Here is a 26,855-nt window from a genome sequence, read left to right as displayed (position 1 = left end):
GCAGACTTGTAACAGCCATAATTTGCAGTTTATCAGGCTTATGTTTTACCATCTTTGTAATTAGAAATTATATTATGTTTTCACATTTATTACCATCTGTAGCCTTTTAGTTCATGGCGTCATAGAAAGTAAAATATCAGAAATGAATAAATATAATTTCACAGCAATGGTGAAACACTGCGTACTTTCTTGTATTTTAGCCTTTGGAGAAAAAATTTGTTCGTGTATCAGGAGACGCAACCATTGGGCATGTTGAAAAATTCTTACGACGAAAAATGGAACTTGCCACAACTTGTCAGGTGAGCAATTATTTTAATATATAAGGACCTAATGAATTCATTTGTAAGATTTGCACAAGAAAAGACTCAAATAGTTTTGAACAGCAAGTACATGGTAATGCTTGGGGGCAATTTAAGCAGACCCACCAGTATGTGTTATTTGAACAATGAGCACATGACATCTTAAAGTTAAATAAGGATTAAAAACTGCACTGAGCTTTCAGAGAATAAGGGGTAAATGTACTAAGTTGGGAGCTTTTTAGAACTGGTGACTTTGCCCATAGCAACCAATCATATTCTATTATCTTCTAGAAGCAGCTAGATATATGTTAAGTAGAATCTGATTGGTTGCTATGAGCAACATCACCAGTTCTCTAAAAAAAAAAAAAAAAAACTCCCACCTCTTTATCGCCTTCTCTTGTTCTCTCCCCCTCATTGGATGGACTTGATGGAGTGATGAGCTTCAACAGATGGTCCAACTTCAGCTGGATGGTAGAGCAACTAAGTAGGCTGAAAGAACTGGAAGTTCTGCTTCTTTCTGGAATTTAGACATGGAAGTGGGTGATGGGGATTGCAATCTCTTCACTACAGAAGTCCTCTGAGTCTTGCAGTGCATAATGATGGCTGCAACAGAATATATCCTCTACATATAATGTTCAACTGTTATTAAATAGGGCTGCAACAGTGGAGTTCTGCAAGGTAGCAGTCTTCATCCGATCGCAATATTCATTCCTATGGTAGTCTGTCAGCCAGCTTTAGCTGCCTGCTGCTGTGGGGTTACGGTGCAAATATTGATTAAACTAATTTCTTACATATTTATGGTTTGTCCAAAGCTCCACTAGATGATCAATAAATCATGATACATAACAGCAAGAAAACATCCCCAATTATTCCTTATGGTTGGTACAGGTGGTAGAATGGGAGATGTTAAGTGCTGTGGGGGACTATCTACTAAAGGACTATAGATGAGCATACAGTGTGGGAATGAACATACAGTACTGTACAGTAAGTAAGCAGTGCATGTAATGCATCAGAATATAGTACAGGTTGAGTATCCCATATCCAAATATTCCGAAATATAGAATATTCCGAAATACAGAATTGTTTGAGTGAGTTAGTGAAACCTTTGTTTTCTGATGGCACAATGTAAACAAACTTTGTTTAATACACAAAGTTATTAAACATATTGTATTACATGACCTTCAGGCTGTGTGTGTATAAGGTGTATATGAAACATAAATGAATTGTGTGAATGTACTCACACTTTGTTTAATGCACAAAGTTATTACAAATATTGGCTAAAATTACCCTCAGGCTGTGTGTATAAGGTGTATATGAAACATAAATGCATTCTGTGCTTAGACTTAGGTCCCATCGCCATGATATCTTATTATGGTATGCAATTATTCCAAAATATGGAAAAATCCCATATCCAAAATACTTCTGGTCCCAAGCATTTTGGATAAGGGATACTCAACCTGTATTCCTATAGGACATCAAAAGAAAACTTTAGTAGGACCTATGTTTTTAATGTTGGTCACAACACAGTTTAGCCTTAAACATTTGTTTCTGACCCTCAATGCTCACCGTGTTAATCCATCAAAAAACAGTTTGTGGGCCTGTTTCTGAGACGGAGGCAGCGTCGCTGTCAGTGGAGCAGTGTTTTTCATATGCACATGCATCTGAGTCACACTGCTCATGTGTCCTAATGGTGTTTGCAGAGACCCAGCACAGATTTGGACGCACAGTCTCTGAAATATGTTGGCCATTCCAGGGTGGCGACTGGGAGGTAACAGTGGTGGCTAATCAGATGTATGGAGATATTTTGTTTTATGGGGAGCATTGTGGCCGTGTCGATGATAGTGGTTGCGTTCAGAGATGCAGAATCGTTCACAAGCTACGTGAGGGGAGGTTTAGGGTTAGGCACTGTGGGGAGGGTTAGTATTAGGCTGCAGGAGGGGAGGTTAGGCTTATGTACTATCGGGAGGGGTTAGGGATTCTCACTGCTGGAACTGCTGCAGAATAAGCCGGAAGTTATCATAACATCGCCACCAAAACTGGAAGACACCGCTTGATCTGCCGGACCAATCTTTTTGACATTTATGAATGTTGACAAATTATCCAAACACCCATACTACTAGTATACCTATTCTGCAATGGGAGTTACATTAGTATTGCCTGGTATATCTTGTAATTATACGAATTCTTGAAAAGCATTTACAGATCCAGTACGCTTGTCTCTGGGTGGACAGGCATGGTTACCATGCACAAGTAATTGCTGCTTGTCTTGACAAGACTGATGTTTATTCCATGTCTTCTACAGTGTATTACGTGATTGAATGTTTTATACATGAGCGTCAACAAGGCTAGACTGCTAAATATATTTGTGTTCACATATCTAGGTGTTTATACTGTATAAAGGAATTTCACTTTTGAGGATGCAGTCAGTGTTTCAGGTATAGAACTGTCATTGTAAAGAAATTTCTCTCCAGTCTTAGAGGATACTGGGGTCCAGTTAGTACCATGGGGTATAGACTGGTCCACTAGGAGCCTTGGGCACTCTAAGAAATCAATAGTGTGTGCTGGATCCTCCCTCTATGCCCCTCCTACCAGACTCCATTTAGAAAATGTGCCCGGAGGAGCCGGTCATGCTTAGGGAAGCTCCCGAAGGGTTTTCTGCATTTATTTTCTGTTTGTTATTTTCAGACAGGACTGGTTGGCACCAGCCTGTCTGCTTCGTGGGACTTAGGGAGGGGGAACTGCCCAACCTCCTATAGGGTTAATGGTCCCGCTCCCCGCTGACAGGACACTGAGCTCCTGAGGGAACCATTCGCAAGTCCCACCATGGCGAGCGTACATTCCCGGTTAGCGGGTCGCCGGCTATTATGGCGGCACAAGGGTAGGAGCGCAACTCTGAGTGCAGGCTGCATCTCCAGGCTCAGATCAGCATTGCTGCACCGCTATGAGGGGCGAGCTGAGCCGTTTTTAAACAACTACTCACACTGGCACAGCGCTTACAGGGGCTCTAACCCACTGTTAAGCCCCAAAATCACCTCAGCCAGTACAACAAAACCGGGAAGACCGTGCGCCATTGAGGGGGCGGGGCTTCACTATGAGCAGATCTAGCAGCTCACCAACGCCATTTTCCTTCTGCAGCTTACACAGACAGACTGGCAGGGAAGCACAGCTTCTACACTAGGACTCCAGCTTACCTCAGCGGTACCAGGGGGTCATAGCAAAGGGGGGGGGGGGAGCAATATTAAAATACTAAGCCCCTATTAAGGGTACTTAGTTTGCAACCCAGCTAAGCTTGACATTAGCTATAAGGGCGCGGTGTGGCTGGCTCCGTCATACTCTGTGTCTCACTAGAGGGCTCTATGTGGGTTAACTGTGCTTTTAACCTTTCTCCTGTGTGGGTGTGTTCTTTCACATTTTACAATGTCATAGGCGTGTGTCACATGCACGGCAGAGTGTTTTTCTTCCCCAGGGGGATCACTACAGTGTACTCAAGATAATACACATTCTCAGGCTAGTGGGTCCGAACCAGTATTGTTGGATTCATTAAAAGGGATGATCTCAAATATTTCACATAAATTGTCCCAAAATGAGAAAGAGACGCAATACTTAAGACAGTCTGTGGATGACTTGATGAATAGAGATTCAGTGTCCATACCAGCGTCTCAGACCCCTACCACTTGTCCACAAAAGCGTACACTGGCCCATATCCTGCAGGCTGACACTGATGATGATGTATCAGACGCAGAGGAGGGTGAGGTGGTCTCGGGAGGGGGATGCAGCTCTGTCACAAGGAATACAGGCCCTGATAGAAGCTATTAGGGAGTCCTGCACATTCCTGACAAAGTGACAGAGGAAGATCTTATTTTAATGTAAAAAAGAAATCCTCTGCTACTTTCCCTGCATCTAAGGAATTAAATTCCCTATTTCTCTATCGTCCTAAGTGGATGCTGGGGTTCCTGAAAGGACCATGGGGGAATAGCGGCTCCGCAGGAGACAGGGCACAAAAAAGTAAAGCTTTTACCAGATCAGGTGGTGTGCACTGGCTCCTCCCCCTATGACCCTCCTCCAGACTCCAGTTAGATTTTGTGCCCGAACGAGAAGGGTGCAATCTAGGTGGCTCTCCTAAAGAGCTGCTTAGAGAAAGTTTAGCTTAGGTTTTTTACTTTACAGTGAGTCCTGCTGGCAACAGGATCACTGCAACGAGGGACTTAGGGGAGAAGTAGTGAACTCACCTGCGTGCAGAGTGGATTTGCTGCTTGGCTACTGGACACTAGCTCCAGAGGGACGATCACAGGTACAGCCTGGATGGTCACCGGAGCCGCGCCGCCGGCCCCCTTGCAGACGCTGAAGAGAGAAGAGGTCCAAAATCGGCGGCTGAAGACTCCTGAGTCTTCATAAAGGTAGCGCACAGCACTGCAGCTGTGCGCCATTTTCCTCTCAGCACACTTCACACAACAGTCACTGAGGGTGCAGAGCGCTGGGGGGGGCGCTCTGAGAGGCAAATAAAAACCTTATTAGAGGCAAAAAATACCTCACATATAGCCCACAGAGGCTATATGGAGATATTTAACCCCTGCCTAACTTCAAAAATAGCGGGAGACGAGCCCGCCGTAAAAGGGGCGGGGCCTATCTCCTCAGCACACAGCGCCATTTTCTCTCACAGAAAAGCTGGAGAGAAGGCTCCCAGGCTCTCCCCTGCACTGCACTACAGAAACAGGGTTAAAACAGAGAGGGGGGGCACTGATTTTGGCGATATTGTATATATATAAAAGATGCTATAAGGGAGAAACACTTATATAAGGTTGTCCCTATATAATTATAGCGTTTTTGGTGTGTGCTGGCAGACTCTCCCTCTGTCTCCCCAAAGGGCTAGTGGGTCCTGTCCTCTGTCAGAGCATTCCCGGTGTGTGTGCTGTGTGTCGGCACGTGTGTGTCGACATGTATGAGGACGATGTTGGTGAGGAGGCGGAGAAATTGCCTGTAATGGTGATGTCACTCTCTAGGGAGTCGACACCGGAATGGATGGCTTATTTAGAGAATTACGTGAGAATGTCAACACGCTGCAAGGTCGGTTGACGACATGAGACGGCCGACAATCTATTAGGACCGGTCCAGGCGTCTCAGAAACACCGTCAGGGGTTTTAAAAACGCCCATTTACCTCAGTCGGTCGACACAGACACAGACACGGACACTGAATACAGTGTCGACGGTGAATAAACAAACGTATTTCTCATTAGGGCCACACGTTAAGGGCAATGAAGGAGGTGTTACGTGTTTCTGATACTACAAGTACCACAAGAAAGGGTATTATGTGGGAGTGGAAAAAACTACCTGTAGTTTTTCCTGAATCAGATAAAATAAAATGAAGTGTGTGATGATGCGTAGGGTTACCCCGATAGCAAATATTGGCGTTATACCCTTTCCCGCCAGAAATTAGGGTACGTTGGGAAACACCCCTTAGGGTGATAAGGCGCTCACACGCTTATCAAGTGGCGTTACCGTCTCCAGATACGGCCGCCCTCAAGGAGCCAGCTGATAGGAAGCTGGAAAAATATCCTAAAAAGTATATACACACATACGGTGGTTATACTGCGACCAGCGATCGCCATCAGCCTGGAGATGCAGTGCTGGGTTGGCTTGGTCGGATTCCCTGACTGAAAATATTTTATTCATGTAGAGCATTTAATAGGATGCATTCTATATATATGTATGTGAGATGCACAGAGGGATATTTGCTCTCTGGCATCAAGATAAGTGCGTTGTCCATATCTCCCAGAAGATGTCAGGGACACGACAGTGGTCAGGTGATACAGATCCCATACGGCAGATGGAAGTATTGCTGTATAAAGGGAAGGAGTTATTTGGGGGTCGGTCCATCGGACCTGGGGACCACAGCAACAGCTGGGAAATCCAACCTTTTTTACCCCAAGTTACATCTCAGCTAAAAAAGACACCGTCTTTTCAGCCTCAATCTTTCCTTTCCCATGAGGGCATGCAGGCAAAAGGCCAGTCATATCTGCCCAGACATAGAGGTAAGGGAAGTAGACTGCAGCAGGCAGCCCTTTCCCAGGAAAAGAAGCCCTCCACCGCGTCTGCCAAGTCCTCAGCATGACGCTGGGGCCGTGCAAGCGGACTCAAGGTGGGGGGGTAGTCTCAAGAGTCTCAGGGCGCAGTGGGATCACTCGCAAGTTGACCCCTAGATCGTACGAGTATTATCCCAGGGGTAAAGATTGGAGAGTCGAGACATCTTCTCCTCGCAGGTTCCTGAAGTCTGCTTTACCAACGGCTCCCTCCGACAGGGAGGCAGCATTGGAAACAATTCACAAGCGGTATATCCAGCAGGTGATAATCAAAGTACCCCTCCTACGACAAGGAAAAGGGTATTATTTTTCCACACTATATTGTGGTACTGAAGCCAGACGGCTTGGTGACACATAGTCTAAATCTAAAATGTTTTGAACACTTACATAAAAGGTTCAAATCGAGATAAAGTCACTCAGAGCAGTGATAGCGAACCGGAAAAAAGGGGACTATATGGTGTCCCTGGACATCAAGGATTACCTCCATGTCCAAATTTTGTCCTTCTCATCAAGGGTACCTCTGGTTCGTGGTACAGAACTGTCAATATCAGTTTCAGACGATGCCGTTTGAATTATCCACGGCACCCCGGGCCTTTTTACCAAGGTAATGGCCGAAAAGATGTTTCTTCAAAGAAAAAAGGCATCTAAATTATCCCTTACTTGCACGACCTAAAAAGGGCAAGTTCCAGAGAACAGTTGGAGGTCGGAAGAGCACTATCTAAAGTAGTTCTTCGACGGCACGACTGGATTCTAAATATTCCAAGAATCGCAGCTGTTTTCCGACGATACGTCTGCTGTTCCTAGGGATGATTCTGGACACGGTTCAGAAAAAGGTTTTTCTTCCCGAGGAAAAAGCCAAGGAGTTATCCGACCTGTCAGGAACCTCCTAAAACCAGGAAAGGTGTCTGTACATCAATGCACAAGAGTCCTGGGAAAAATGGTGGCTTTTTACGAAGCAATTCCATTCGGCAGATTCCATGCAAGAATTTTCCAAAGGGATCTGTTGGACAAATGGTCAGGGTCGCATCCTCAGATGCACCTGCGAATAACCCTGTCGCCAAGGACAAGGGTATATCTTCTGTGGTGGTTGCAAAAGGCTCATCTATTGGAGGGCCGCAGATTCGGCATACAGGATTTGATCCTGGTGACCACGGACGCCAGCCTGAGAGGTTGGGGAGCAGTCACACAAGGAAGAAACTTCCAGGGGGTATGGACGAACCTGGAAAAGTCTCTTCACATAAACATTCTGGTACTAAGAGCAATCTAAAATGCTCTAAGCCAGGCGGAACCACTCCTGCAAGGAAAACCGGTGTTGATTCAGTCGGACAACATCACGGCGGTCGCCCATGTAAACAGACAGGGCGGCACAAGAAGCAGGAGTGCAATGGCAGAAGCTGCCAAGATTCTTCGCTGGGCGGAGAATCACGTAATAGCACTGTCAGCAGTGTTCTTCCCGGGCGTGGACAACTGGGAAGCAGACTTCCTCAGCAGACACGATATTCACCCGGGAGAGGGGGGTCTTCATCCAGAAGTCTTCCACATGCTAATAAACTGTTGGGAAAGACCAATGGTAGACATGATGGCGTCTCGCCTCAACAAGAAACTGGACAAGTATTGCGCCAGGTCAAGAGATCCACAGGCAATAGCTGTGGACGCACTGGTAACACCTTGGGTGTACAAATCAGTATATGTGTTTCCTCCTCTGCCTCTCATACCAAAGGTATTGAAGATTATACGGTGAGGAGGAGTAAGAACAATACTAGTGGCTCCGGATTGGCCAAGAAGGACTTGGTACCCGGAACTTCAAGAGTTGGTCACGGACGACCCGTGCCCTCTACTTCTGAGAAGGGACCTGCTACAACAGGGTCCCTGTCTCTTTCAAGACTTACCGCGGCTGCGTTTGACGGCATGGCGGTTGAACGCCAGATCCTAAAAGGGAAAGGCATTCCAGAAGAAGTCATTCCTACCTTGATTAAGGCAAGGAAGGAAGTCACCGCGAAACATTATCACCGCATTTGGCGAAAATATGTCGCGTGGTGCGAGGATCGGAGTGTTCCGACGGAGGAATTTCAACTGGGTCGTTTCCTACATTTCCTACAATCAGGATTGTCTATGGGTCTCAAATTGAGATCTATTAAGGTTCAAATTTCGGCCCTGTCAATATTCTTCCAAAAAGAATTGGCCTCAGTTCCTGAGGTACAGACTTTTGTTAAAGGAGTACTGCATATACAGCCTCCTGTGGTGCCTCCGGTGGCACCGTGGGATCTAAATGTAGTTTTAGATTTCCTCAAATCCCATTGGTTTGAACCATTGAAAAAGGTGGATTTTAAATATCTCACATGGAAAGTGACTATGTTACTGGCCCTGGCTTCCGCCAGGAGAGTATCTAAATTGGCGGCTTTATCTTATAAAAGCCCTTATCTAATCTTCCATTCGGATAGGGCAGAACTGAGGACTCGTCCGCATTTTCTCCCTAAGGTGGTATCAGCGTTTCACCTGAACCAACCTATTGTGGTGCCTGCGGCCACTGGCGACTTGGAGGACTCCAAGTTGTTGGACGTTGTCAGAGCCTTAAAAATATACATTTCAAGGACGGCTGAAGTCAGAAAATCTGACTCGCTGTTGATACTATATGCACCCAACAAGTTGGGTGCCCCTGCTTCTAAGCAGACGATTGCTCGTTGGATTTGTAACACAATTCAACTTGCTCATTCTGTGGCAGGCCTGCCACAGCCTAAATCTGTTAAGGCCCATTCCACAAGGAAGGTGGGCTCATCTTGGGCGGCTGCCCGAGGGGTCTCGGCATTACAATTCTGTCGAGCAGCTACGTGGTCGGGGGAAAACACGTTTGTAAAATTCTACAAATTTGATACCCTGGCAAAAGAGGACTTGGAATTCTCTCATTCGGTGCTGCAGAGTCATCCGCACTCTCCCGCCCGTTTGGGAGCTTTGGTATAATCCCCATGGTCCTTTCAGGAACCCCAGCATCCACTTAGGACGATAGAGAAAATAAGAATTTACTTACCGATAATTCTATTTCTCGGAGTCCGTAGTGGATGCTGGGCGCCCATCCCAAGTGCGGATTATCTGCAATACTGTACATAGTTATTGTTAACAAATTCGGGTTATATTGTTAAGGAGCCATCTTTAAGAGGCTCTTTCTGTTATCATACTGTTAACTGGGTTTAGATCACAAGTTGTACGGTGTGATTGGTGTGGCTGGTATGAGTCTTACCCGGGATTCAAATTGCCTCCCTTATTGTGTACGCTCGTCCGGGCACAGTACCTAACTGGAGTCTGGAGGAGGGTCATAGGGGGAGGAGCCAGTGCACACCACCTGATCTGGTAAAAGCTTTACTTTTTTGTGCCCTGTCTCCTGCGGAGCCGCTATTCCCCCATGGTCCTTTCAGGAACCCCAGCATCCACTACGGACTCCGAGAAATAGAATTATCGGTAAGTAAATTCTTATTTTAAAGAAACTTGGATTAATCCTGACAAGAAGTTTCAGATCCCTAAAAGGTTACTGGCATCCTTCCCTTTTCCTCAGGATGATAGAAAAAAATGGGAAAACCCACCGATTGTTGATGCATCGATATCTAGGCTATCACGTAAGATAATCTTACCTGTCCCGGGGGCAGCCTGCTTAAAGGACACGGCTGACCGCAAGATTGAGACCACTCTCAAATCTCTGTACACAGCTGCGGGGGTGGCCCAAAGACCCACTATAGCTTATGCATGGTTCACTAGGGCCATTGCAAAATGGTCAGTTAACCTAATTGAGGGGTTAGATTCCTTACCCAGAGAGGAGATAGTTTTTCTCCTCCTTTACAGGACTCTGCAAATTTTATGGTGGAAGCCATAAAAGAGAGAGGCTACGTCAGTGGACTGCGGATGCCGATTCCAGAGAAGATGTGGAAAGCCCACCATTCACAGGTGAGGCCCTGTTTGGAGATGAACTGGATACTTGGATATCCAAGGCTATGGGCGGGTAAGTCTACATACTTTCCTTCCGCAGCCCCCCCAGCTAAGAAGACCTACTCTACTCCAACTCTGCAGTTCTTTTCGGACAGCAAAATTTTAAAATAAAACCAAAGGTTCTTCTACAGCCTTCAAAGGCAATAGAGGTAAGCCCAGAAAACAAGCAACTGCAGGTTCACAGGAACAGAACTCAGGTTCTGTTTCCTCAAAGCCTTCAGCATGACGGTGGATCGCATTGCCTGGAAGACAGGCAGGTGGGAGCCCGATTAAGAGATTTCAGTCACATATGGGTGACATCATGCCAGGATCTCTGGGTCAAAGAGCTCTTTGCCCAGGGGTACAGACTGGAGTTTCAGGAACTCCCACCTCACAGATTCTTCAAATCAGGCTTAGCAGCTTCTCAGGAGGCAAGTATAATTTTACAGGATGCAATTCAAAAACTGGTACAGACTCAGGTCATTATTCCAGTTCCACCTCAGCTACAGAACAAAGGTTATTTATTATTCCGGAACCGGACGTTCGGTAAGACGCATTTTAAACCTCAAGTCACTGAACCATATTTACGAGTGTTCAAATTCAAGATGGAGTCTCTGAGAGCGGTGATCTCAGGTCTGGAGGAAGGGGAATTCTTGGTGTCTCTGAATATCAAGGATGCGTACCTTCATATCCCAATCTGGCCGCCTCATCAGGCTTATCTAAGGTTTGCACTACCAGTTCTAGGCCCTACCATTTGGCCTCTCCACGGCACCGAGGGTGTTCACCAAGGTAATGACAGAGATGATGTTTCTCTTCCGCAAACAGGGAGTGAACGTAATTCCGTACCTGGACGATCTGCTGATAAAAGCACCATCCAGGGAGCGGTTGTTGGACAATATTGCCCTCTCAGCTCGATCACTCCGGGATCACAGGTGGATTCTGGACCTACCAAAATGTCACCTGGAACCAACACGGAGGCTTCCGTTCCTGGGGATGATACTGGATACGGAGGCACAAAAGGTATTCCTTCCATTGGAAAAGGCATTGGTAATCCAGTCGATGGTGCAGGATGTTCTAAAACCAACCCGGATATCGGTGCATCTATGCATTCGCCTTCTGGGAAAGATGGTAGCCACTTATGAGGCGCTGCAGTACGGAAGGTTTCACGCAAGGCTCTTCCAGCTCAATCTGTTGGACAAATGGTCCGGATCGCATCTCCACATGCACCAGAGGATACGTCTGTCGCCAAGAGCCAGTGTTTCTCGTCTGTGGTGGCTTCAGACTTCTCACCTGACAGAGGGCCGAAGGTTCGGGATTCAAAATTGGATTCTGCTAACCACAGACGCAAGCCTCAGAGGTTGAGGAGCAGTCACCCAGGGGGAACACTTCCAAGGAAAATGGTCAAGTCAGGAAACCATTCTTCCAATCAACATTCTGGAACTGAGGGCCATATACAACGCCCTTCTACAGGCATCACATCATCTTCAAAATCAGTCCATCCAAGTTCAGAGCTGCAATGTCAGAGGTAACAAGGATTCTCCTCTGGACAGAAAGACACGCTGTGGCGTTGTCCGCAGTCTTCACTCCGGGAGTAGTCAACTGGGAAGCAGACTTCCTCAGCAGACATGGCCTCCGCCCATGAGAGTGGGGCCTTCACCCAGAGTTGTTCGGGTGCTTGACACGTCGTGGGAAATTCCACAGATCGACATGATGTCTTCTCGTCTCAACAAGAAGCTCAGGCGGTATTGTTCCAGGTCGAGAGACCCACAGGCAGTGGCAGTGGACGCTCTGGTGACTCCATGGGTCTATCAGATGGTGTATGTGTTTCCACCACTTCCATTGATCCCAAGAATTCTCAAAAGAATAAAAAGGGAAAAGGTTCAAGCAATCCTCATTGCTCCGGATTATCCAAGAAGGGCTTGGTACGTGGATCTACTGGAAATGCTCCTAGAGGATCCGTGGCCTCTACCTCTTCGAGACGATCTTCTACAACAGGGGCCGTTCGTCTATCAAGACTTACCACGGCTACGTTTGACGGCATGGAGGTTAAGCGTCAAATTCTAGCCCGGAAAGGCATTCCGGACAGGGTAATTCCTACCTTGATCCAAGCCAGAAAAGGGGTAATGTCTAAACATTACCACCGTATTTGGAGAAAATACATCTCTTGGTGTGAAAACAGGAAATTTCCTGCGCCGGAGTTTCAACTGGGACGTTTTCTGCTTTTTCTGCAGTCAGGTGTGATGTGGGCCTACGCCTGGGCTCCATAAAAGTCCAGATTTCGGCCTTATCCATTTTCTTCCAGAAACAATTGGCTTCTCTCCCTGAGGTTCAGACATTTTTGAAGGGTGTTCTGCACATCCAACTGCCCTTTGTGCCTCCTAAGGCACATTGGGATCTTAACGTGGTGTTGCAGTTCCTACAATCAGAATGGTTTGAGCCTTTACAGGAGGTTGACGTTAAGTTTCTTTTTTTTTAATTCAACAATTTTTATTAGATTTTTTTATAGAAATACAAGAACAGGGAAGACCTTCATGATACAGACATACCAAAAACCGGAGAGAAACCGGTATAGTTACAATAATCCATCGTAAGGTGCTTTTAAGCCACATCAGTGAAACCACAGATACATAGTCGGTACTTGTAGGCTTGAGTAAGAGGTAAAGAATAAACAATCTTAACCTACATGAGGTCTAGGAAATGATGAAGACATTACCGACGTGCGTCTTAGCATAAGAAATCACCATATACCTAAGGCTAAGCATACAATTCTACCTGAGGATTCACAGGACATCAGTATACCCGAGAGGTCAGTAAAGAAGACAGACAGGAGGGGGGGGAGAAACAAATGGGGAAAACAATACAAGTATAATCATATCATGAATGAGTAGCGGCCAAAGAAGTCATAAGTAAAAATATTAAAGAAGTAATTCAGGCATGGTTAGCCATTCTAACCAAAGAGAAGGTTCAGTACCCATATGGCATCAGACTAAACATACAGCATGGGTTATTAAAATTAATATAATTGCATTTCCAAAGAAAACAGCAGGGGGTCCCAAAGGAACAGTACATGGGCCTAGGTTGTCAAGAGGCCCTATCGATTTGTCTATATAGATACCACGTTGTGGTCTCAAAAAGTTTATAGATGAACGACTGTACATCCGGGTCTAGAGTATCAATATACCTCTCCCACTTCTTGGCAAACCGCCTGACCCCCAATTCAATATCAGGAAGAGTAGCACGCCTCTCAAAATAAATAATCCGGAGGGTCATGTGTTTCACAGCCATCAAAGAAGGGGTAGACGGTTTGATCCAATTATTAAGAATTTGTTTCTTGGCAATTGTCAGGATAACAGAGAGTACCGGAACAATGTCTCTATCATCAGGCCCAAGAGACCACTCCCTAAAATCAAGTAGCAAACAAGCCCTCGGACGTTTTATTAACCGTAAGTTAAATACTGTGTTGAGATAAGCGACCACCTTGTACCAAAACTTTGATATTTTCCGGCAAGACCACATATTGTGGTACAAGGTGGCACTCTGCGCAGTACATTTGATGCAACAGCCAGTGTCGTCTGGGACCATGTGTGCCCTCTGATTAGGCGCTATATATGCCCTTTGGAGCGTCTTCAAGTGAACCTCTTGCAAAGAGGCAGAGTATAAGAACCTAAAAGTGGGTAAAATGTTATCTAACAATAAAGCACACAATACCATATTGGGGATATCTCTGGCCCATGAAGACAACGCGGAATCCCAGAGCCGGTCTCTATATGAGACCCTAAAGGTGTTTCTGAAGTAACTAAGATGGTAAGGACAATCTTTAGTAAGCACCATTAAGGTGCGCAGCGGGTCTGTGGTAGCCTCAGAAATCATTGGGTGAGACTGGGATTGAGCAAAGTGTCTAGCCTGCAGGTACATAAAAAATTCCCGGTGGGAAATACCAAATTTTATTTGGATATCAGAGAAAGAAAGCACTGCGTTGCCTCCTGGGTCGTATATGTCTCTAATAGCTGCGATCCCCTTTTCTCTGACGTCCTAGTGGATGCTGGGAACTCCGTAAGGACCATGGGGAATAGACGGGCTCCGCAGGAGACTGGGCACTCTAAGAAAGAATTAGGACTACTGGTGTGCACTGGCTCCTCCCTCTATGCCCCTCCTCCAGACCTCAGTTAGAATCTGTGCCCGGCTCGAGCTGGTTGCACACTAGGGGCTCTACTGAGCTCCTCGAAAAGAAAGTATTTATTAGGTTTTTTATTTTCAGTGAGATCTGCTGGCAACAGACTCACTGCTACGAGGGACTTAGGGGAGAGAAGCGAACCTACCTGCTTGCAGCTAGCTTGGGCTTCTAGGCTACTGGACACCATTAGCTCCAGAGGGATCGAACACAGGCCCAGCCTCGGTCGTCCGGAGCCGCGCCGCCGTCCCCCTTGCAGAGCCAGAAGCAAGAAGAACGTCCTGGAAATCGGCGGCTGAAGACTCCGGTCTTCATCAAGGTAGCGCACAGCACTGCAGCTGTGCGCCATTGCTCCCCATGCACACCACATACTCCGGTCACTGATGGGTGCAGGGCGCTGGGGGGGGGGGGTGCCCTGGGCTGCAATTAGATTACCTTAAAATGGCAAAAAACACATAATATAGTCTAATAAACTATATATGTGTAAAAATCCCCTGCCATAATATTAATATAAAGAGCGGGAGAAGCCCTTTGAAAAAGGGGCGAGGCTATCTCCCTCAGCACACTGGCGCCATTTTCTCTTCACAGCTCCGCTGGAAGGACGCTCCCCAGGCTCTCCCCTGCAGTTTCCAGGCTCAATAGGGTAAAAAAGAGAGGGGGGGCACTAAATTTAGGCGCAATACTATGTATTATAGCTACTATAGGGAAAATCACTTTGTGTAGTGTAAATCCCTGTTTATATAGCGCTGTGGTGTGTGCTGGCATACTCTCTCTCTGTCTCCCCAAAGGACTTTGTGGGGTCCTGTCCTCAGTCAGAGCATTCCCTGTGTGTGTGTGCGGTGTGTCGGTACGGCTGTGTCGACATGTTTAATGAGGAGGCTTATGTGGAGGAGGAGCAGGTGCCGATAAATGTGATGTCACCCCCTGCGGGGTCGACACCAGAGTGGATGGATATGTGGAAGGTATTAACCGACCGTGTCAACTCCTTACATAAAAGGCTGGATGACGTAACAGCCGTGGGACAGCCGGCTTCTCAGCCAGTGCCTGCCCAGGCGTCTCAAAGGCCATCAGGGGCTCAAAAACGCCCGCTACCTCAGATGGCAGACACAGATGTCGACACGGAGTCTGACTCCAGTGTCGACGAGGATGAGACATATACACAATCCACAAGGGGCATCCGTTGCATGATTACGGCAATAAAAAATGTGTTGCACATTTCTGACATTAACCCAGGTACCACTAAAAAGGGTATTATGTTTGGGGAGAAAAAGCAACCAGTGGTTTTTCCCCCATCAGATGAGTTGAATGAAGTGTGTGAAGAAGCGTGGGCCTCCCCCGATAAGAAACTAGTGATTTCTATAAAGTTACTGATGGCGTACCCTTTCCCGCCAGAGGACAGGTTACGCTGGGAGACATCCCCGAGGGTGGATAAAGCGCTCACACGCTTGTCAAAAAAGGTGGCACTGCCGTCTCAGGATACGGCCGCCTTAAAGGAGCCTGCGGATAGAAAGCAGGAGGCTATCCTGAAGTCTGTATATACACACTCAGGTACTATACTGAGACCTGCTATTGCTTCAGCATGGATGTGCAGTGCTGCAGCAGCGTGGTCTGATTCCCTGTCTGATAACATTGATTCCCTTGACAGGGGCACTATATTGCTAACCATAGAGCATATTAAAGACGTAGTCTTATCTATGAGAGATGCACAGAGGGATATTTGCCGGCTGGCATCTAGAATAAATGCAATGTCCATCTCTGCCAGGAGAGTATTATGGACTCGGCAGTGGACAGGTTATGCGGATTCTAAAAGGCACATGGAGGTTTTGCCTTACAAGGGTGAGGAATTGTTTGGGGATGGTCTCTCGGACCTCGTTTCCACAGCAACAGCTGGGAAGTCGACATTTTTACCTCAGGGTTCCCTCACAGCCTAAGAAAGCACCGTATTATCAGGTACAGTCCTTTCGGCCCCAGAAAGGCAAGCGGGTTAAAGGCGCGTCCTTTCTGCCCAGAGGCAGGGGTAGAGGGAAAAAGCTGCACCATACAGCCAGTTCCCAAGAACAAAAATCCTCCCCCGCTTCCACTAAATCCACCGCATGACGCTGGGGCTCCACTGGTGGAGCCAGGTGCGGTGGGGGCCCGTCTCCGGAACTTCAGCGACCGGTGGGTTCGCTCACAGGTGGATCCCTGGGTTCTACAAGTGGTATCTCAGGGATACAAGCTGGAATTCGAGACGTCTCCCCCTCGCCGTTACCTCAAATCAGCCTTGCCAGCCACTCCCCCGGACAGGGAGGTAGTGCTGGCGGCAATTCACAAGCTGTACCTCCAGCAGGTGATAATAAAAGTTCCCCTCCTTCAACCAGGACGGGGTTACTATTCCACAATGTTTGTGGTACCGAAACCAGACGGTTCGGTGAGACCCATTCTAAATTTGAAATCCTTGAACACTTATATAAGGAGGTTCAAGTTCAAAATGGAATCACTCAGGGCGGTTATTGCAAGCCTGGAAGAAGGGGATTACATGGTATCACTGGACATCAAGGATGCTTACCTGCATGTCCCCATTTACCCACCTCACCAGGTGTACCTCCGTTTTGTGGTACAAGACTGCCATTACCAATTCCAGACGTTGCCGTTTGGTCTGTCCACGGCACCGCTGATATTTACCAAAGTAATGGCCGAAATGATGATACTCCTTCGAAAGAAGGGAGTTATAATTATCCCATACTTGGACGATCTCCTTATAAAGGCGAGGTCCAGGGAGCAGTTGTTGGTCGGAGTAGCACTATCTCAGGAAGTGCTACAACAGCACGGCTGGATTCTGAATATTCCAAAGTCGCAGCTGGTTCCTACGACGCGTCTGCTGTTCCTGGGTATGATTCTGGACACAGAACAGAAGAAGGTGTTTCTCCCGGAGGAGAAGGCCAAGGAGTTGTCATCTCTGGTCAGAGACCTCCTGAAACCAAAACAGGTGTCGGTGCATCACTGCACGCGAGTCCTGGGAAAGATGGTAGCTTCTTACGAGGCAATTCCATTCGGCAGATTCCATGCAAGGATCTTTCAGTGGGATCTGTTAGACAAGTGGTCCGGATCGCATCTTCAGATGCATCGGCTGATCACCCTGTCCCCGAGGGCCAGGGTGTCTCTGCTGTGGTGGCTGCAGAGTGCTCATCTTCTAGAGGGCCGCAGATTCGGCATACAGGACTGGGTCCTGGTGACCACGGATGCAAGCCTCCGAGGTTGGGGGGCAGTCACTCATGGAAGAAACTTCCAAGGACAATGGTCGAGTCAGGAGGCTTCCCTACACATAAATATTCTGGAACTAAGGGCCATTTACAATGCCCTAAGTCAGGCAAGACCCCTGCTTCAAAACCAGCCGGTGCTGATTCAGTCAGACAACATCACGGCGGTCGCCCCCATGTAAACCGACAGGGCGGCACAAGAAGCAGGATGGCGATGGCAGAAGCCACAAGGATTCTCCGATGGGCGGAAAATCACGTGATAGCACTGTCAGCAGTGTTTATTCCGGGAGTCGACAACTGGGAAGCAGACTTCCTCAGCAGGCACGACCTCCACCCGGGAGAGTGGGGACTTCATCCAGAAGTCTTCCAACTGATTGTAAACCGTTGGGAAAGGCCACAGGTGGACATGATGGTGTCCCGCCTAAACAAAAAGCTAAAAAGATATTGCGCCAGGTCAAGGGACCCTCAGGCGATAGCTGTGGACGCTCTAGTGACACCGTGGGTGTACCAGTCGGTTTATGTGTTCCCTCCTCTTCCTCTCATACCAAAGGTGCTGAGGATAATAAGAAAGAGAGGAGTAAGAACTATACTCGTCGTTCCGGATTGGCCAAGACAGACTTGGTACCCGGAACTGCAAGAAATGATCTCAGAGGACCCTTGGCCTCTGCCTCTCAGACAGGACCTGCTACAGCAGGGGCCCTGTCTGTTACAAGACTTACCGCGGCTGCGTTTGACGGCATGGCGGTTGAACGCCGGATCCTGATGGAAAAGGGCATTCCGGTTGAAGTCATTCCTACGCTGATAAAAGCTAGGAAAGATGTGACAGCAAAGCATTATCACCGCATATGGCGAAAATATGTTGCTTGGTGTGAGGCTATGAAGGCCCCCACAGAAGAATTTCAGCTGGGTCGTTTTCTGCACTTCCTACAGTCAGGAGTTACTATGGGCCTAAAATTGGGTTCCATTAAAGTCCAGATTTCGGCCCTGTCTATTTTCTTTCAAAAAGAACTGGCTTCACTGCCTGAAGTTCAGACGTTTGTTAAGGGAGTGCTGCACATTCAGCCCCCTTTTGTGCCCCCGGTGGCACCTTGGGATCTCAACGTTGTGTTGGATTTCCTAAAATCACATTGGTTTGAGCCACTTCAGACCGTGGAATTAAAATATCTCACGTGGAAAGTGGTCATGCTTTTGGCCTTGGCTTCGGCTAGGCGGGTGTCAGAATTGGCGGCTTTGTCCTGTAAAAGCCCCTATCTGATTTTCCATATGGACAGAGCAGAATTGAGGACGCGTCCCCAATTCCTCCCTAAGGTGGTATCAGCATTTCATTTGAACCAACCTATTGTGGTGCCTGCGGCTACTCGGGACTTGGAGGCCTCCCAAGTTGCTGGACGTAGTCCGGGCCCTGAAAATCTATGTTTCCAGGACGGCTAGAGTCAGAAAGACTGACTCGCTGTTTATCCTGCATGCACCCAACAAGCTGGGTGCTCCTGCTTCTAAGCAGACTATTGCTCGCTGGATCTGCTCCACGATTCAACTTGCACATTCTGCGGCTGGACTGCCGCATCCTAAATCAGTCAAAGCCCATTCCACGAGGAAGGTGGGCTCTTCTTGGGCGGCTGCCCGAGGGGTCTCGGCTTTACAACTTTGCCGAGCTGCTACCTGGTCGGGATCAAACACGTTTGCAAAATTCTACAAGTTTGATACCCTGGCTGAGGAGGACCTTGAGTTTGCTCATTCGGTGCTGCAGAGTCATCCGCACTCTCCCGCCCGTTTGGGAGCTTTGGTATAATCCCCATGGTCCTTACGGAGTTCCCAGCATCCACTAGGACGTCAGAGAAAATAAGAATTTACTCACCGGTAATTCTATTTCTCGTAGTCCGTAGTGGATGCTGGGCGCCCATCCCAAGTGCGGATTGTCTGCAATACTTGTATATAGTTATTGCCTAACTAAAGGGTTATTGTTATGAGCCATCTGTTAGTGAGGCTTAGTTGTTATTCATACTGTTAACTGGGTATAGTATCACGAGTTGTACGGTGTGATTGGTGTGGCTGGTATGAGTCTTACCCGGGATTCCAAATCCTTTCCTTATTGTGTCAGCTCTTCCGGGCACAGTTTCCCTAACTGAGGTCTGGAGGAGGGGCATAGAGGGAGGAGCCAGTGCACACCAGTAGTCCTAATTCTTTCTTAGAGTGCCCAGTCTCCTGCGGAGCCCGTCTATTCCCCATGGTCCTTACGGAGTTCCCAGCATCCACTACGGACTACGAGAAATAGAATTACCGGTGAGTAAATTCTTATTTTCTCTCCAACTCAAAAAATGTGCGTTATCAAGGCCAGGAAGGAAACATGGGTTACCCCAAAACGTAGTGTGAAGAGAGGTGTCAGGTTTTCTCTGGGCTTTAGTGTGAGTGGCCTGCCATGCTCGGTATGTATGCCAAAATAAAATATTATGTTTTATCTCAGATGGGAGACGGGAGTTTGGGGTGTGTAAGAGTGCAGCAGGGGAGAAAGGATGGAATACGGCCAATTCAAGTGGCAAGTTCGTAGATACTGATCTGCCCCAAAGCCAGTCTGTGATATACCGGTACATCGCTGCTCTACTAAATAGAACAGGATCCGGGATTTTCCATACCTCCCTCTTGACGTAATAGCTGTAACCTAGCGTAGGGGACTCTTGGTCGTTTACCTGCCCATAGAAATCTAGTGAAACACTGTTTAAGAAAAAGGACATCTTTCTCAACAAGGGCAATAGGGAGCATAAGAAGAAAATAAGCAATCTTGGGAAAAACAACAGATTTAATAACTTCTGCGCGACCCATAAGAGACAAGGGCAGAGACCCAGTCTGTAAGGATTTTAGACACCTTGGACAAAATATGACCAAAATTAACCGCATATAGATCCGGGAGGAAAGTAGGGATCTGAACCCCTAAATATCTAAGACTATCTCGAGCCACTGGGAATCGGGACAGGACCGGGTGTAATGGAAAGAGGGAAGAGTCTCCTGAAAGGAGGAGAAGCTCGGATTTAGATACATTAATTTTGTATCCCGCAAAGGAACCAAATTGTTCAATCAGGGAGACAATCGCAGGGATGGACGTATCAGGATGAGAAATAAATAGAAGCATGTCGCCAGCATACAGTGATAATTTTACCATAGTGTCCATTATTTTTATGCCTGTAAATCTGGGAGAATTTCTCAGGGAAACAGCTAGGGGTTCTAAAGCTAAGGCAAATAATAAAGGTGACAAGGGGCAGCCCTGACGTGTGCCACTCTGGATAAGAAAAGGGGATGAGATGATACCATTCCCCAAAACTTGAGTGGAGGGAGATTCATTTAATCGGGAAATAAGAGAGACAAAGTCCTCAGGTGCACCAAAGCGTTTCATACAGATGGTCCCAGGTGACCAGGTCGAACGCCTTTTCGGCATCAAGTGACAATAATACATTAGTGTCAGTGGGTTTGGAAAGCTGAAAGGCCTGCATAACAGTCAAGACCTTTCGGATATTGCTCACTGATTGCCGACCCCAGACAAATCCAGTCTGGTCTGTATGAACTATATCAGGGACTATGAATTTGAGTCTATTCGAGAGGATTTTAGTGAACAATTTATAATCCGTGTTTAGAAGGGAGATCGGACGATAAGAACTGGGAGACTCAGGATCCCGGCCAGGCTTCGGGATAACCTTTATGACCGCGGAATTAAAATATTGGGGCAAGGAAGCACCCTGCATAAAAGAATTAAATAAGACAGAAAGAGGTTCGCACAGTCTAGTAGATAGAATTTTATAGTAGTCATTGGCAAAACCGTCAGGGCCCGGAGTCTTCCCAGTCTTCAGTCCAGCTATTGCTAAAGAAACTTCCTCAGTGGTGATAGGTGCAAGAAGAGAGGTACAGTGCGACTCTGACATTTGAGGCAGATCAGTAGAAGACCAAAAGCTAGACTTGTGGGTCTGGTTAATAACAGGACGTGCATAAAGAGTGGTATAAAAAGACTGTAGCACCTCAGCAATCTCGGCCGAGGTCCGTACTCTGTCCCCACCTTGGGTGAGCAGAGAGTGAATGACCACTTTAGGGTGTCTGCCTTTTAGCAAACGGGATAACAGTTTGCCAGACTTATTGCCATATCTGTAAATGCCACAGTGTCTTGAAAATGAATATTTAGCTTCCATTTGAGAAAGGAGGGTATCAAACAGTGTTTTTTGTGTAAGGTATCGTTCCCTAGTAGAAGGGGAGGGGGAGGATTTAAATTCCTGAAAAGAGTGAGTAAGAGCCGCCTGGGCTTCCAAATATTGTGAGTTTAAATCTAAATCCCTTTTTTTACTATAGGACATAATGTGCCCCCGAATAACTGATTTTGACGCCTGCCAGAAAAGAGCTGGATCCTCACTCAGAGTTTCTCCATTATGCGTATGATAATCCAGCCACGCTGCATCTAATGAGGAGCGGAATTTCAGAGAGCCACTTAAATGAGAGGGGAAGTGCCAGGAGCGAAAAGGGGATTTTTCTGAGAGGAGCATCAATTTCATCCAGCATAAAGCATGGTCCGAAATACAGATATCCTCAATTTTAGAGTCAGCCACTTTTGAGAAAAAGGAGTCAGATAACAGCAGATAATCAATCCTCGAGAACGTGTGGTGCGCAGCTGAGAGGCATGTAAATTCCCTTTCTAATGGGTAGCATGCGCGCCACACATCCACTAAGGACAACTGCGAGCAAATATAGGGGATACCAATACGTGGTAACGAGGGGGGAGCGCGAGGGGGGGGGGGGATTTATCCAAGGTTGGAGAAGAATATAAATTAAAATCTCCACCCAAGATTATAGGAATTTCAGAGTAGCTTAGTGACCATGTTCGTATAAAATTGCTTAGAGTACTGATTGGGAGCATAGATATTACAAAGTAGGAACCTGGATGCATACAATGTGACATCTGCCAGTACATACCGACCCTGAGTGTCATCTAAAATCGCATGGACAGAGATAGGGACCGTGTGCCGTGCTAAAATAATCACTCCCCTAGCCTTAGAAGAGAAGGAGGAAGAGGCTACCACAGACCAACCCATAGTGTTCAGTTTTACCACCTCATTTGGCATAAGGTGAGATTCCTGAATGAAAACAACATCCATCCCCACCTTCCGAAGATAGAGCAAAATCTTTCTGCGTTTAGCTGGGGAGTTGATCCCTCCCACATTCCACGTGCCGACACTCAAACTAGCCATGCATCAAATGAACTGGGAAAACATGAAAACCTGCGCAGTAATCATGATATCTACAGCCGCCGAAAAACGGATACAAATCATACTGGGGTGGACACATTAGGAGGAGAAGGGGAGGGGGAGAAGAAAAGAGGGACAAAAACATAGAAAACACACAAAATATAACATTAACATTGTGAAAGAAAGTCCTGCTAAGGACAATCATAACTTCAGAAAACGAGAACAACCGTTTCAAGCAAGCACAGAGGCCGTCATAGACCGCCAATGAGCCAGCCAGAATTATGAAAACCTGAGGAAAAAATGAGGGAGGGGGCGCCCTTACCCACCCTCGGCAACATAATATATGAAAATATACATAGGAAAAATAACAAGAAAATATCAGAGCACACAGAGCATGTTACAGAAAAAAGAGAAACGCAGCCTGTCACATAAGAAGTAGGGGGAGATATCTCCGCTAAGCATATATAACCATTCAAGAAAGATTACATAGCCACAAAAAGACAACAGATGAATAAGAAAAATCTAAAACAGAAAACAAGGCAAAAAGGTTCAGCCCGCTGTATAAGACCAAAGTCTCTTTTGGGGGAAAAAAACACCTGCAGCAGATTCTACAGCAATAATTAAATTGGCAGACATAACTGGAAACAGAGAAGTCCAGGAGCAATACTCAGCCATCTCGATCCAGGGTGTCATCCGCCTGAGAGGAGTCGTCATCTGCCTTGGATGCCTCAGAAACATAAGCCTCTGCATCTGCAAGATTTGTAAAGTCCCGGAAAGAATTTCCATCAAACAGGCGTAGTCTGCAGGGAAGTGCAGAGCAAATTTTTTATTCGCCTTTACCAAACGGGAGCAAAGGGGGGTAAATTCCCGACGTGCCCGGGATACCTCCGCGGAGTAGTCCTGGAAAATGGCCAAACGAGCTCCCTCCCATTGTATATTCCTATGCCTCCTGGATGCCATCCATATTGCCTCCTTATGGAGAAAGTTCAGACATTTAAATATAACCACACGTGGTCTGCTATTAGGTGAAGAACGTGGGGGACCCAGTCTGTGGGCTCTCTCGATAACTAAGCCAGTGCATTCATCTTGGATATGCAACAAATCAAGGAGGGACGTTTGTAAAAAAAAAAGAGTCAAATCAGGACCTTTCGGTGACTCAGGGAGCCCCAGCACCCGAAGATTCGATCTCCTCGATCTATTTTCAAGATCGTCAACCTTGTTCAGCAGCTGGAAGTGAGATTTCTGGAGCTCATCATATCTGTGCTAAAGATCCCCAACATCCTGAAAAGTCTCCCCCAGCCTTTGTTCATTTGTAAGAACAGTCTTAGATAACTGCTTGATTTGGGATTTTAGGTCTTTTACTGCCTGCTGCATTTTAGCAGCATGTGCATCCATGATAGGCTCCATGGCATCCCTAACAGCTCTCACTACATCAGCATAAGTCACTGGAGAGGCAGGGGAACAGTCAGGCTCACCTGAGGGAGAAATGTGTTTTGCAGAAGCCTGTTTAATGCTGCCAGCAGCCTGCAGACTCGTTTGTGAGCTAGGTGCGGCGGCCATCTTGGATTCCCCTGGCTATTTTTCAGACCTTGATCTCTGGGCTTTAGGGGGCATGGGGGAGGACAGAAACCTTTCCATCCAGTCCCCAGCAGTTTCCCACAGGTAGTGTGCGCCAGGTGCGGAGAAAAGCCGCGAACGGGAGGCGCTGTGTGCTCCGGTTACCGAGGGTGCAGGAGAGCTGCAGCAATCAGCTTCTCCTCACATGGGCGCCGGATCCGGAAGTCCGACGTTAAGTTTCTTACGTGGAAGACTGTCACACTGTTGGCTTTGGCTTCAGCAAGACGTGTGTTGTCTCACAAGAGCCCCTATTTGATTTTTCATGAAGATAGAGCTGAACTCAGAACTCGTCAGCAATTTCTTCCTAAGGTGGTGTCTGCGTTTCATATCAACCAACCTATTGTGGTTCCAGTGGTTACCGACACCTCTGCTACTTCAAAGTCCTTGGATGTTGTGCAGGCTTTGAAGATCTATGTGAAGCGGACAGCTTGTCACAGAAAATCAGACTCGGTTTGTTCTCTATGATCCCAATAAAATTGGGTGTCCTGCTTCAAAGCAGTCTATAGCGCACTGGATTAGGCTTACTATCCAGCATGCTTATTCTACGGCAGGTTTTCCGGTTCCAAGATCTGTACATGCCCACTCTACTATGTCGGTGGGTTCTTCCTGGGCGGCTGCCCGAGGTTTCTCTGCTTTCCAGCTCTGCTGAGCAGCTACTTGGTCAGGTTCGAACACGTTTGCTAAGTTCTACAAGTTCGATACTTTGGCCTCTGAGGACCTTCAGTTTGGTCACAGTTCTGCAGGAACCTCAGCACTCTCCCACCCAATTTGGGAGCTTTGGTACATCACCATGGAACTAAATGGACCCCAGTATCCTCTAGGACGTAAGAGAAAATAGGATTTTAATTACCTACCGGTAAATCCTTTTCTCGTAGTCCGTAGAGGATACTGGGCGCCCACCCAGTGCTTCGTGTTTTCCTGCACTGTTACTTGGTTAAGTGTTATTGTTGGTTCAGCTGTTGCTGTACCGGTTCAAGTTTGGTTAGCATGGCTTTCCTCTTATTTTGTGTGTGCTGGTTCAAATCTCACCACTGTCTTTTTAAATCCTTCTCTCAAGGTATGTTTGTCTCCTCGGGCACAGTTTCTAGACTGAGTCTGGTAGGAGGGGCATAGAGGGAGGAGCCAGCGCACACTATTGGTTTCATAAAGTACCCAAGGCTCCTAGTGGACCCATCTATACTTCATGGTACTAAATGGACCCCAGTATTCTCTACGGACTATGAGAAAAGGATTTACTGGTAGGTAATTAAAATCCTATTAACTCTTTCACCTTTAATCACAAATGCATGCTACAGAGACTGCTGAGCATTGCAGCCATCATCCTTCCCAACTATATGCTGTAGTCTAGGAGAACCCCTGTTTCCTAAGTGCAGGACCACTTCAGTTTTTCTTTGCAATGCAGAAGTCTACTAACTAAAGCATTCTTGCTTTATAGGTGGACATTATATGTGGAGACCACTTGTTGGAGAACTATCAGACATTAAGGGACATTCTGTCTGCAATTGGGAAAAGTGCACTTCAGGTATAGTATAAGTCCCGTAATCATTTGTATTTACTTAGAAAGGGTAATCTTTAACAATGAAATACCCTTTCATGGATGGTTGCTACTCCATAATGCTAGCAATCAGGCTAAAGATCACATTTGAAAGTGTATCCATTAAGCCAGGAATACATTTATATTATTAGTATTGTAATCATTTACTCATATTCTGGTCAATTTTATTTTTTTGAGAAACTCTGGGATTTTATTTTGTGTCCCAGGGCCAGATTCAGAGATGGACGATAGATGCACAGCAGATGCTGTGAGGCATTATGTGAATGCAGAAGCATCTGAGTAACCCTTAGGTATTTTTATGCTGCCGGTGCCTGTCAAGCTGCTTCGGAAGTCACAGACTCTAACCTCAGCGTGCCCAGAAAAAAGGGTCTGACACGCCACCATTTTCTGTTACCCTCACAATCACTACCCCTTCCGTTGTTGCAGACACAAATCTGCACATGAACAGATCGACAAACCTCAGAGATGTACGTAAGCCATCGAGTTTGAGTACTTCTTTGAATTAGAATCATAGGGGGGAATTCAATTGTTATTGTCCGTCTAAAGTGATATGAGATCGCGAGGGCGAAATACAATTGATGTCCGCTATCATGCTGATCGCGCCCATTAGTGTCAGGTTTAGCCGCGTAAAGCGTAAATAGATGCGATCGGGAAAAGTGCAGTTTGGGCGCCCAAACGGATCACTTTTCACACACTTCAGCTTGCCACCCGGGTGCTACTTGAAAT

The 26,855-nt window shown here is 46.8% G+C and overlaps 1 protein-coding gene across 2 annotated transcripts in view; it reads left to right on the top strand.

Annotated features, from left to right (window-relative positions):
- Nucleotides 1-26,855, top strand: part of PCGF6 (polycomb group ring finger 6) — a 182,842-nt gene that overhangs the window by 121,331 nt on the left and 34,656 nt on the right. For both annotated transcript variants that reach the window (XM_063961959.1, XM_063961961.1), the window contains exons 8-9: nucleotides 201-299; nucleotides 26,010-26,096. In XM_063961959.1, coding sequence (XP_063818029.1) covers nucleotides 201-299; nucleotides 26,010-26,096 — 186 coding nt within the window. The remainder of the gene's footprint in view (nucleotides 1-200; nucleotides 300-26,009; nucleotides 26,097-26,855) is intronic.

This window comes from Pseudophryne corroboree, chromosome 3 (assembly GCF_028390025.1).
Source record: "Pseudophryne corroboree isolate aPseCor3 chromosome 3, aPseCor3.hap2, whole genome shotgun sequence".
NCBI lineage: Eukaryota > Metazoa > Chordata > Amphibia > Anura > Myobatrachidae > Pseudophryne > Pseudophryne corroboree.
The sequence above is the reverse complement of the archived record's forward strand: the minus strand, read 5'-3'. Positions and strand labels throughout refer to the sequence as shown.